The sequence below is a fragment of the Pelobates fuscus genome, chromosome 3 (assembly GCF_036172605.1).
Source record: "Pelobates fuscus isolate aPelFus1 chromosome 3, aPelFus1.pri, whole genome shotgun sequence".
NCBI classification, from domain to species: Eukaryota; Metazoa; Chordata; class Amphibia; order Anura; family Pelobatidae; genus Pelobates; species Pelobates fuscus.
Window position 1 is genome coordinate 297,166,581 of NC_086319.1, and position 14,176 is coordinate 297,180,756.

General features: G+C 43.8%; 1 protein-coding gene across 2 annotated transcripts in view; it reads right to left on the reverse strand.

Moving 5' to 3' along the window:
• Nucleotides 1-14,176, reverse strand: part of MAP2K5 (mitogen-activated protein kinase kinase 5) — a 102,090-nt gene that overhangs the window by 77,973 nt on the left and 9,941 nt on the right. For both annotated transcript variants that reach the window (XM_063448744.1, XM_063448745.1), the window contains 4 exons: nucleotides 13,762-13,802; nucleotides 12,545-12,612; nucleotides 11,794-11,842; nucleotides 457-521 (listed from right to left, as the gene is read on the reverse strand). In XM_063448744.1, the coding sequence (XP_063304814.1) occupies nucleotides 457-521; nucleotides 11,794-11,842; nucleotides 12,545-12,612; nucleotides 13,762-13,802 (223 nt within the window). The remainder of the gene's footprint in view (nucleotides 1-456; nucleotides 522-11,793; nucleotides 11,843-12,544; nucleotides 12,613-13,761; nucleotides 13,803-14,176) is intronic.

The window sequence follows — 14,176 nt, forward strand, 5'->3', positions numbered from 1 at the left end:
TTAAACTGTGCCCATGGCCAAAGAACACGCTCCCTATATGAAAAAGCATTCTCCCCATCATTTCTTATGTACAACTGAAAAGCTCAGGTGAATTTCAAATGAATAAAAACAAAGGGAAGTATTCATTTAAAAACGCCACTTTGACTCTGTAGCACTACGAACAACTTGATCTTTAGACATAAACAAATTATTCTAGACTTAAATCATGGTGACGAGGATGGCAGCTATATAAGTTTGATCCATATGGCTCAAAAGGAAGGCAAACCTGTATGGAGAGTATAGTAATATTGCTTACATTTTCACACACTGTTTAGTTATCCTTTGCAATGTGACATCACAGATGCCATTAGGATCTGGCTGGCTTTCTTTCCTGGGCTCTCTATGGTAGCCCAATAGTTGTGTACCATTACAATTCACACCAAACATGTCAAGTCTGTACACAGGGCCAATACTCACTTATACACAGTCCCCCCATTTCCATGACCGAGAATGTCACGATACTGAATGTCAAGCTCGTTTATCTGTAGGAAGAGATAATGAGCAAATTTAAGCAAATCAGACAACCAGGAATAAGATGTATTTTGAAAATTATAGATTAACAAAGATAACAGGAATCCTGGGAATAAGAATCATAAGCAGACATAAATTACATGGGACAGATAAGGACGTTATGATAAGCGAAAGAGGTGAAAGGTAGGAAAGAGGATGATTAAAATAGGAGAATTAGAGAGGGAAAGTTGAAGAGGAATTATGTAACAAAGAAAAAGAACAAAAAAATTGAAGGCTCAAATGATAGAAAGTAAAAACATGGCAAAAAACCTGGGATTGGCAAATGGGAGTGTAATCACCATGCCAGTGAGATGGGGAAGGGAGAATGTGAACTGGTGAGAAGAGAGAAAAGAGTAGTTGAAAAAGAGTGCAAGAAGCAAGTACAGTATAGCATCATACCAACTAGAGAATATGAAAAGGCGAGTATAAGTTAATGAGAAGGTCAGAATGAGAGTTGGAGTGCGTGAGCTGCGAAGTAGGAGAAGGAAAGAGATAATGAGATAGAAACCATGCAATGTGGATCGAGAAGCCATGAGTGAATGAAGGTTGGTATGAGAGACAGATGCTAAGAAGAGGCAGAGTGGAATATAATGGGTAAATGAGGGAGTGAGTGAATTGAGTGACAGTGGGACAATGTGTCAAGCTCTCGATGTAAAGTGTCAGGGAAAAGCAATGTGGGGCCATAAACAACCCAGGGCCCAGGTCATTTCAAGTTCAGCTGCAAGAACAGCAAGATCAATACAACATTTGCCGTCCAATTTATAAAAGGTGATACCAAGGGACAGAGTGATGGAAAGTTTAATGACAATTTGTTTGCCTGGGTCATTTCATTAAAGTTTGATAAAAGGTGTCAGGCTGGGATGATATAGCAGAGGTGCGGAGGGTCAAAGCAGGGGAGGGGTGGGGGATATTCAGCAGCCCCAATGGGTGGTTATCTTATCAGGTCAGGCTATTTAACACATATTCTGCCAAGCCCCAGTGGATAATAAGTGTGATGGATATATGTACACAGACATGCTAAAATACATACTGCAAACATGTACTAGCAGTTCTAAAAGAGAAATATATTATACAACTTTAGCTACCCTCTGTTTGGCCTTGCCTGTCCTTTCTCATTCCACCTTGCACATTTCTACCCTGTGAAACAGGTTCACCCCTTTTGGCCATGTAAACCACTTCACTGCCCGAAAGGCCTGCAGGAAGCCTATTATATCCTCTTTAATACATCACTTATCCATGGAAGCGTACTGGATCATCGGTACTGGATCTCTAATATCAAACACTCATCTGCTCTACGAGAAAGTGATAAACTATCATACATTTAAAACTAAATGACAGGTTAAATAAATAAAATGTTATCAGGGCCGCCATCAGGGGGTGACAACCGTGACAGTTGTCACGGGCCCGGCGGCCCTGACTGCTCGGGCCCCACTTTCCCTCCCTGCACACATAGATAGCGAATATCGCTATGTGTGCAGCCGCGGGCCCCCGGCTCCCTGTTACCGCAGAGGGGGCCCAGGCAGCACACAGCTTCTCTTCTCCTCTTTGCTAATAACGCTCGCGAGACCCGGTTGCCATGGCAACGCTCCGCGGGTCTCGCGAGAGTTATTGGAGGAGAGAAGAGGAGAAGCTGTGTGCTGCCTGGGCCCCCTCTGCGGTAACAGGGAGCCGGGGGGCCCCACCATGCCACCGGACCAACGGGGATGGAATCTCCCCCCTCCCTAGACACAGGTAAGCAGGGAGGGGGGAGAAACAATTTAATTAATATTTTTTTTTTAAATAATGTTAAAATGCCCCCCCTCCCCCTCCTCATTGGACATTTACACACACACACTACATACACTGACACAACACACACACACTACATACACTGACACAACACACACACACACTACATACACTGACACAACACACACACACACACACACACACACACTGACACAACACACACACACACACTACATACACTGACACAACACACACACTACATACACTGACACAACACACACACACACACACACTACATACACTGACACAACACACACACACACACACACTACATACACTGACACAACACACACACACTACATACACTGACACAACACACACACACACACACACTGACACAACACACACACACACACACACTACATACACTGACACAACACACACACACACTACATACACTGACACAACACACACACACACACACTACATACACTGACACAACACACACACACACTACATACACTGACACAACACACACACACACACTACATACACTGACACAACACACACACACACTACATACACTGACACAACACACACACACACACTACATACACTGACACAACACACACACACACACTACATACACTGACACAACACACACACACACTACATACACTAACACACACACACTACATACACTAACACACACACACACACACTACATACACTGACACAACACACACACTACATACACTAACACACTACATACACTAACACAACACACACACACTGCATACACTAACACAACACACACACACTGCATACACTGACACAACACACACACTGCATAGACTAACACAGCACACACTGCATACACTAACACAACACACTCTGCATACACTAATACAACACACACCGCATACACAAACACACACACTGCATACACTAATACAACACACACTGCATACACTAACACACACAGTGCATACACTAATACAATACACACACTGCATTCACTAATACAACATGCACTCTGCATACACTACACACTAACACACTCACTGCATCCCCTATACTGACACACACTCTGCATTCGCTACAAATTACCACACTCTGCATTCACTACACTAACACACACTCTGCATCCGCTACACACTAACACACTCTGCATTCACTACACTAACACACACTCTGCATCCGCTACACACTAACACACTCTCTGCATTCACTACACATTAACACTCTGCATTCACTACACTAACACACTCTCTGCATTCACTACACTAACACACTCTCTGCATTCACTACACATTAACACACTCTCTGCATTCACTACACATTAACACACACTCTGCATTCACTACAAATTTACACACACACTACATTCATTACACTGACACACTCTGCATTCACTACACCCTAACACACACTCTGCATTTATTACACACTAACACACACTCTGCATTCACTAAACTATGCACACACTCTGGATTCACTATACTGACACACACTCTGGATTCACTACACTAACAAACACTCTGCATCAACTGTACACACAGCATCCACTACACAAATATCCTGTATTCACAGTACACAGACAGTGTCTAATACACACACTTCATCCACTACAGACACTGCATCCACTAAACACATTTCATCTAGTACATACAAACACTACATCCACTACACAAACACACACTACATCACTGTACACACACTACATCCACTACTCAAACACTCTGCATTCACTACACTAACACACACTCTGCATCCGCTACACACTAAAACACCCTCTGCATTCACTACACATTAACACACACTCTGCATTCACTACACATTTACAAACACTCTGCATTCACTGCACTAACACACACACTACATTCATTACACTGACAAACTCTGCATTCACTACACACTAACACACACTCTGCATTCATTACACATTAACACACACTCTGCATTCATTACACACTAACACACACTCTGCATTCACTAAACTATGCACACACTCTGGATTCACTATACTGACACACACTCTGCATTAACTGTACACACAGCATCCACGACACAAACATCCTGTATTCACAGTACACACACTACATCCACCACAAATTGAAACACTCTGCATTCACTATACACAGACACTGCGTCTAATACACACACTACATCAACTACAGACACTGCATCCACTAAACACATTTCATCTAGTACATACAAACACTACATCCACTACACAAACACACACTACATCACTGTACACACACTACATCCACTACTCAAACACACTCTGCGTTCACTATACACACTGCATCCGCTACACTAACACACTCTGCATTCACTGCACAAACAGTATCTAATGCACACAAACACTACATCCATTACACACATTCTAATTCACTTCCACTATACACACCACATTCAGTCCCGCATCATTGTCAGCGGACTAGGTAGGGCGTGGGCGGGCCCGGGAGGGAGGGGGAGGGGTGGGGAGGAAGGCGGGGGGGGCCCAGATCTTGTGCTTTGTCAGGGGCCCCAAAATTTCTGATGGCAGCCCTGAATGTTATATATATATTGCATACATATACACATACACAGATCACAACATTAAAACCACTGACAGGTGAAGTGTAGAATATTGATTATATTGTTACAATGGCACCTCTCAAGGCGTGGGATATATTACACAGCAAGTGAACAGTCAGTTCTTGAATTTCATGCATTGGAAACAAGAAAAATGGGCAAGCATAAAGAACGAAGTGACTTTGACAAGGGACAAATAGTGGAGGCGAGACGATTGGTCAGAGCATCTTGTGGTGTGCTCCCGGTATGCAGTGGTTAAGTGGTGCAAGGAAGGACAACCGGTTAACCGGAGTCAGGGTCATGGGTGCCCAAAGCTCATTGATCCTTGTGGGGGGAGGGAAGGCTAGCCCATCTGGTCCGATAGCTACTGTAGCTCAAATTGCAGACAAACTTAAAAATGGCCGCGATAGAGAGTTGTAAGAAAACACTGTGCCTTGTAGTTTACTGCGTTTGGGGCGACGTAATCGCAGACCGGTCAGAATACCCACGATGACCCCTATCCACCACCAAAAGTGCCTTCAATGGGGACGTGAGCGACAGAATTGGACCATGGAGCAATCGATAAAGGATGCTTGGTCTGATGAATTACGTTTTCTTTTATATCAGGTGGATGGCCTGGTGCGGAAGCGGGAAGAGATGCCAGCAGGATGCACTATAGAAAGAAGGCAGGCCGAAGGAGACCGTGTTTTGCTCTGGGCAATTTCTGTTGAGAAATCTTGGCCCTGGCATTCATGTAAATGTTACTTTGACACATACCACCTACTTAGAGATTGTTGCAGACCAACTACACCCCAGAGCAATCATGTTTCCTGATGACCGTGGCCTCTTTCAGCAGGATAATGTACCCCGCAAATATTGCTCAGGAATGGTTTGAGGAACATGGCAGAGAGTTCAAAGTATTTCCTTAGCCTCCAAATTCTCCAGATCTCAATCTGATTATCTGTGGGATGTACTCCAACAACAAATCCGATCCATGGAGGACTTGTAGGATCTGCTGCTAATGTCTTGATGCAAAATACCATAAGACACATTCAGAGGTGTTGTGGAGTATATGCCTCGACGCATCAGAACAGCTTTGGCAGCACGATGTGGGCCTACACAATATTAGGCAGGTGGTTATATTGTTGCTAATCAGCCTACTTCTATACTTTTCTTCACAAGCTACATTACACCTATATCCTATGCCTCTAACATGCAACAGCATGCTGCGTCACACCTCTATCTCACCCCTCTATCCCACCCCTCGCATGCTGCGTCCCACCTCTATCCCACCCCTCGCATGCTGCGTCCCACCTCTATCCCACCCCTCGCATGCTGCGTCACACCTCTATCCCACCCCTCGCATGCTGCGTCACACCTCTATCCCACCCCTCGCATGCTGCGTCACACCTCTATCCCACCCCTCGCATGCTGCGTCACACCTCTATCCCACCCCTCGCATGCTGCGTCACACCTCTATCCCACCCCTCGCATGCTGCGTCACACCTCTATCCCACCCCTCGCATGCTGCGTCACACCTCTATCCCACCCCTCGCATGCTGCGTCACACCTCTATCCCACCCCTCGCATGCTGCGTCACACCTCTATCCCACCCCTCGCATGCTGCGTCACACCTCTATCCCACCCCTCGCATGCTGCGTCACACCTCTATCCCACCCCTCGCATGCTGCGTCCCACCTCTATCCCACCCCTCGCATGCTGCGTCCCACCTCTATCCCACCCCTCGCATGCTGCGTCCCACCTCTATCCCACCCCTCGCATGCTGCGTCCCACCTCTATCCCACCCCTCGCATGCTGCGTCCCACCTCTATCCCACCCCTCGCATGCTGCGTCACACCTCTATCCCACCCCTCGCATGCTGCGTCACACCTCTATCCCACCCCTCGCATGCTGCGTCACACTTCTATCCCACCCCTCGCATGCTGCGTCACACCTCTATCCAACCACTCGCATACTGCGTCACACCTCTATCTCACCCCTCGCATACTGCGTCACACCTCTATCTCACCCCTCGCATACTGCGTCACACCTATCTCACCCCTCGCATACTGCATCACACCTATCTCACCCCTCGCATACTGCATCACACCTATCTCATCCCTCGCATACTGCATCACACCTATCTCACCCCTCGCATGCTGCGTCACACCTCTACCCCACCCCTCGTATGCTGCGTCACACCTCGCATGCTGCGTCACACCTCTATCCCATCCCTCGCATACTGCGTCAGAACTCTATTCCACTCGCATACTGCGTCATACCTCTATCCCACTCGCATACTGCGTCATACCTCCATCTCAGCCCTCGCATACGTCACACCTCTATCCCACCCCTCGCATACTGCGTCACACCTCAGGGTGATTTTCTCTTTCCCAACAAGGAGCAATTAACATTTGGCCACAGAACGACAACGACAGATGGTCCCACTGGGGGCACCCTCGTATTGACGTGGGTACAGGTGGGGAACACGAGCAGTTGATCTAGTCTTTAAGCAGGACCGGCTCGGGGGCCACATGGTACACATGACCAGTAACACAGCTAGCCAGCAGATGCTAGTGTCCGCCCATGGGGCCCCCCACAGACGCAGAGACACGGTGACAGGCAGGGGGCCCTGGATGGGACAGCGGTGGACGATAGCGGTTTGCCGGGTGGGTGCTCCGGGGTAGAACCAGGTCAGGGTCACAGGTTACAGCCCGTAAAGGAGCCATGGCCAGGGTACGCCCGAAGATGCAGACGGGCGGGGCTTGGGCCGCCGGGCCGCTCTTGGCGTCTCGGCTCTGGATCCGAAACAACATGCAATGGCCCGTGTGGTTGTCAAGGGACAATACTATCAATTAACTCAATGGTACCTATGTTTTCTAAAGTTTTTTTTAATGTAGTTCTATTTTCTTTATATAAAGATGTAAAATTGTGACAGATTGTGCACATACTTGTCACGCATACAAAGTGCATTTGATCATATTGATTAGATCGGCTTCTGCGCAAGCCACGACAATGTATGACTGTTCCTCTTTTCTAATGTGTCAAGACAAAAAAGAAAACCTGACCGAGTGGGAAGGTGTGGAAGGTGTGGGCGCGCGGACAGGAAAACTAGCCTCCCCGCCGCTTTCATTATAGACTGCAGCGGTGCTATCTGGGAACATGTAAGACCACTGAGAAAAGCATTGCAGTAGTCAAGACGAGTAAGAACAACGGCATAAACCAGCACCATAGCTGCGTCTGGTGTTAAGTAGGGGCGGATGCAAGCTAAATTTTTGAGATGGAAGTGGCAGGATTTGGTGATTGACTGGACATGAGGGGTGAAGGAGAGGTCGGAGTCAAAGAGAACACCTAGGCAGCGAGCCTGTAAGGTAGAGGTGATGGTGGCGCCATTGAGTTGGATGGAGACAGACACGGGAGTAGCAACACTTGAGGGAGGGAAGACCAGAAGTTCTGTTTTGGACAGGTTGAATTTAAGGAAGTAAAAAGCCATCCAGTTGAAAGTCGCAGAGAGTCAGTTAGAGACACGAGTCAAGATGGGCGGAGAGGTCAGGAGAGGACAGGTAGATTTGTGTGTCATCTGCATATCAATTATAATGGAAGCCAAAGGAGCTGAAGAGTTTACCAAAGGAGGCAGTGTAGACTGAGCACAATAGGGGACCAAGGACAGAACCTTGAGGAAAGCCAACAGAGAGGGGTTCGGGAGAAGAGGCAGAGCCAGAAAAAAAACTTGCGTACAGAACTCTTTCAAGGATCTTGGAGGCAAACGGCAGTAGCGATATAGGGCGGTAGTTGGATGGGGAGTTGGGGTCGAGGTTGGGCTTTTTCCGAATCGGTATTATAGTTGCATGCTTGAAGGGTGAAGGAAATGTGAGAGAGGAAGAGCAATGGCATGATAAATTCCAAAATCCAGAAACCTATGCTTCCTAAACAAAGATACTGCAACTTTTAATGTTTTAAATACAAGATTCTATATATACACATCTCTCTTGGCTCCAAAGTAAAATCAGGATTGCTATTGAATAGGCCTGTCTGTTTCTTAAACACAAAGTACATTTGTTTATTTAGACTTCAACTTTAAGAAAAAGTCTATGAAAATTAGAATAATTGCTTAGACAAAGTGAATTTTCCTTAAAAATATCAGATTGTACAAAAATTACCCACATTAAGAAAATAATATTCTGGATTAACAGGATAATATTTGTCAGTAACATTTCTATGGGAGATTTGAAAGTTGCAGCATCTTGTGAGCTCAGACCGTAAATTTGGCACAAACACGAGACTCAGGGAACTGGCGACAATGCTTCCTATCAAGTGCTGACACTTATCAATAAGGAATCAATACTGGTATTCATTCAGAGTGACAGAAAATAAATAAATATTTATATCACATAACCTGTATCAATGCTGTGTTACAGCGCTATTCCTGACATGTCAATATCTGATTAACTTGAAGAATGGCTTCTCGTTTTCTATTAATGATTAATAAGGAGTGATATTAACCTTTCAGTTGCTATGAGCGGATGTATTTCACACCATTATATTGCAGAAAAATCCAGTACATAGAGAGTTATTCTTCTGGATAAACGCGCTACGTAAGCAAGTTTAGAATCAATGATATGCAACATTCTAACAAATAGTACATATCTCCCATACCAAGATAAAGCAGTACAGGAGGTACTGTTTATTCAGATGGATGAGGGGTATGTATACTGAATGTGTATGTGGATCCAAGTGAGAGATGTTTCCCAAATGAGCATATTTAAAATGTCTGAAGAGTATACAAAAATTAAGATATGGAAAAAACTCCCATGCTTCTGATGAAATAACACTACTCAAATATTTTGGGGCATTTTCTGAACTGCCCAGTAATAAAATTCACAGTAATATATGTAATGTTAGTAAAAGAGAGCTTCACAGTAATAAAATTTGCAGCAATAAGCAATGAATATTACTAATTTTTAAATGTAGTTTGCATAAATAAATCATTAGGGCTTTATTTTAATTACTTTTTTTCAATTAGATAGATCAACTGGTCATGGAATCATCTAAAATATTCTGTAATAGACCTTCCCTCTAGCCACATCTCCTAAAATCAAATGTATGCCCTCTTTGGTCACCTGCAATGTTTTTGATGTATGCAATATGTCTATACTGTTATAATATGTATACGAAGCTAACAAATTGATAGGGGGGAAAAAACAATGTGCCGCCGATGTGTGCATTTAAATGCAAAATGTATGTGTATGGGTCTCTGAGGTGTGGGAAAGAAAGGGTCTCTGAGGTGTGTACTTGAGTTGGATAAAGATAATATGTGATGTGTCCCAAGGTATTTGTGTCCTGAATATTATGGTATCTGTATTCCGTACTTTACCAGGAAGTTTCGTTATCCCTGCTAGGAGAAGTTTGTGTCCATTCTGATTAAGTGGTTTCAGATAAAGTGAAAGGAGACAGAGTGATAGATGTGTGCGTGTAGTGGGTGTGGAGAGTAAAAGACAGAGGGGGGAAAGGAGGGGTCGCTTAATTGTCTTCTTGACACGCTCAACTATGACGGCTTGATTCATGAAATGCCGATGAGTCTTGGAGGGGTCACGCAGGGAAGACGCTGAGATAATTAAGATTTCAAGCTTCTGAACAAGGAGGAGAAGTGAGCAGCAGTTAGGAAATCAATAAGACCCTTTTATTTGCACTGACACAGATGTCTTGGCCAATTGATCCTAATAGGCAGGCTTGATAGCATCGGGCAGCTGCCTCCCTAGAGCTCAGACAGAGAGAGACCCTGTTGGTTATCACATGCACCGCTTCCACGCTTGCCTCCACGTGGCAACGGACCCAGACCAGCACTTGTTACATCTACATCAAAATTGTTAAGTCTTCTTCAAAATAAAAATTTCTTAGAAAATGTGGCGTCATGACAAACTCACATTTGTCTAAAAAGTTAGCTGGGAATGACAGATATCTGTGTAAAGTAATCCTTCTCACTTCAGTCATATACTCCTGATTTCTAATATATTTACCAGTCTTGCAGTGTAAAACAGACTTAAACAATGGAGGCAAAATGATGTCTGTGTGACAGTATATGCAAGATAATCATTTAATTAACCCCTTAAGCACACAGGACATGTGTGACATGTCATGATTCCCTTTTATTCCAGAAGTTTGGTCCTTAAGGGGTTAAAGGAACACTATAGGGTCATCAACACAAACGTTTATTCCTGACCCTATCGTGTTAAAACCACCATTTAGGTGGCTGGCCTCCCCTTTCCGTCCACCCTTACAAGGTAAGAAAGCTCACCTTATTTTCAGCACTGGCGCAGGCCCCGTCCCCGATCTACATAATTGTCTGACATCATCAGAATTGATTATTTCAGCCAATCCAATGCTTTCCCATAGGAAAAGCATTGGAGTGGCTTGGACTCATGGAGGCATGACAGGGGAGGGGCCAAATGTCGGCCTGGCCAATCAGCATCTCCTCACTGAGACGCATTGAATCAATGCACCTCCATGGGGAAAATTCAGGAAGCCCCAGGAAGCACCTCTAGTGGCCGTCTGAGGAGTGGCCACTAGAGGTACTCATGGCTTAGGTAGCAGTGTTTAAATTTAAAAGCCTGCAGAGACTGACTATACTCATCAGAACAACTACATTAAGCTGACACTATAGTGTCCCTATAAAGACTATGAAGAAGAGCATTAGCAAATGAATCAATCATGGTTAATTTCAAATCTACAAATTACTGTTGCAAACCATAATTAATGTAATCTAACCGTAGAGCAGTGGTTCTCAATTTAATCCTCAATTCACACCAAATGTCCAAGATATAGGCACTTCCTAAGAATTTCAATGGGGATGTTGACAAGATCAGGACGTTTGATGTGCATGATGACTAAATTGAAAAGTACTGCCCTAGAATGTTGGGTTCAGTCTTGGCACTTTTTTAACAGAGTGAGGCCTACCTGCCCATTGGCCAAAATTTTCTTGAGTTCTGCAGAGGATTTCTTCAGGCTAGGAACAAAAAAATAAATAAATAAAAGGGAGGACATTAACCTTGTAAAATCGCATGCTTAGCAGAGCAGCACAGGCAAACTGCTAGGTCAAACACACCCTTGTATTGTACATGAATACTAACCACCAACATGACTTATTTACCTTTCACTCACATCTCCATGTACCATCACTAGTGACAAATCCTAGTGCTCCTTTACCATGTGCAGAGAAACCAATATGATTTCTATGCTATTAGAAGTATTCAATGTAACAGTTATAAATTACACTACTGTATAGGAAGTCTGGTTCCTTTGCTATAATTCAAGCTTTATTATATTTGGGAAAGACAAACAATCCGTGACCTGGGGACACTTTCCCTATAGTACTGCTCATTGTATGTGTAGAGGTTTGCCGTATATAGCACTATCAACAAAATTATATTCTGCCAAAATACTATTAATGATTTTTTTTTCAAATTCCAGAGCTCTGCTTAAATTTAGTTTCACACCATAACCAAGCTGAGCTTTGTCCACATGATTAGCCACTACATGTTTCCTCTCTGACTTTCTATTTACTGCATCAATTCGCTAGTCACTTTCAAACATTCTGGTTTTGAGAACCACACAAAACCTGTGACTGCTGCTTTCCACACAGCCTCAGGGTGATGCAGCTCAAAACCAAAGTGACACCAAACAGCAACTGCCTTTCATGCACACTCACCTATTGCTGGGCAGATTGTCTGACACAGAGGGGCTGCTGTTGCTGGACGGTCCTGCCCTGGTGTTTACCTTTAAACAGAAACAGCGTTAAAAAGAAGAAAAAAGAAAAGTCAAGCTCATTTGAGTTACCTCACGAAAAAAAGAATACAATATAAATATCAGTTTTAGACACAGAACGAAATTCATGGCTCACAATTAAATTATTTCAAAAAGCACTCAGAAATCGGGGCCATCCTCTAGCATGGACTTGGCTCTGCAGGAAGATCTAGAGATATTTACAAGAAACTAATGGTTTTATGCTAATTGTTTTAGGCCATACCTGCCCACATTTCAAATAGTAAAAAGAAGGACACTTTATAGGTGTGAGTGGGGGTGAGTGGGCCAAGAGCCAATTTTTAAAATGTAATTTAGAACAAGAACAACCTATATTCTCCTAGAATAGAGTTAGGCAACCTTAGGCACTCTAGATGTCATGGACTACATTTCCCTTGATGCTTTGCCCGCATTATGGTTTTAAGAGCATTATGAGCAAAGTAAGTCATAACATCTGGTGTGCCGAAGGTTGCCCTCCATGTTCCTAGAACATGGTAAACAGTCATGATTATTATAAAGGACACCCTTTGTGGAGTACAGTGGAGGCTTAGCAGTCACAATAATTTAAAAATTCTCTGCTTATATCTTGCTAATAACATAACATGTTTGTGTATCACTATTTATCAGAGGTAGCCAACTCAGCTCTTCCTTTACTGTTATGATCAGCCATCAAATTCCTTTTCTTTAAGCCTGATTACTGAGCATTACAGATTATGGATATCTACTTCCGGACTACTCCATATCTACAGGATATACTACCAACCAATTTATCTAAACCTGCAGAGCTATGATTCCTACTGGGACTCTAAGGGTTCCACCATTTACAATGTGTATGTTGTCTCATTACATTGTTGTGTGCCCAGTACTTACAACTTTGCAGGCAAGAGGTTAATATGTGCTCGGGGAAAGAAAAGAAAAAAAAAAGAAATCCAGAACATGGTTATAGATTTGCGTGGATTTTATTTATTTAGTGTCCTCTGTACTCGCACCTACCATTTCTGCCTGGAAATGTAACTTCTAGTTGTCAGCAGTGTTGGAAGTGCAGTTTTTTTTGACATTTCAATAAGTGGAACACAGCATTTCAAATCCATCCAACTTTACTGAAACAATTATTGAAATTCCTACCTTGAGGCCATGTATGTTCCGCTTCCCGGGAGGCTTACAGGCTGCAACAGTAATAGACTAAATTGTAGATCACATCGGGGCCATTTACAATCCCAACCTCCCCCCCTCTTTTGAAATGAATCGTTTAAAAAGAAATGAGAGTGACACCAAAATTAGCAGCAAGGAATGATTGAAGAGAGGCTCTCTGAGCAGAGAGAGAAGGGTCCCAGAAGACAGGATCCTTTCTGTGAAATCACAAACCCTCCTGACACAGTCTCATCTAAATTCTAATTTCTGCTTAAAATACATAATAAAAACCACACACACACACACACACACACACCCTCCCTGTAAGCTAAAACTGATTGTGTGCTGCCCTTAATTCCACATTCTGGAGCAGGTGCTGCAATACTGGGAATTCCTTGCAATAGGAAGG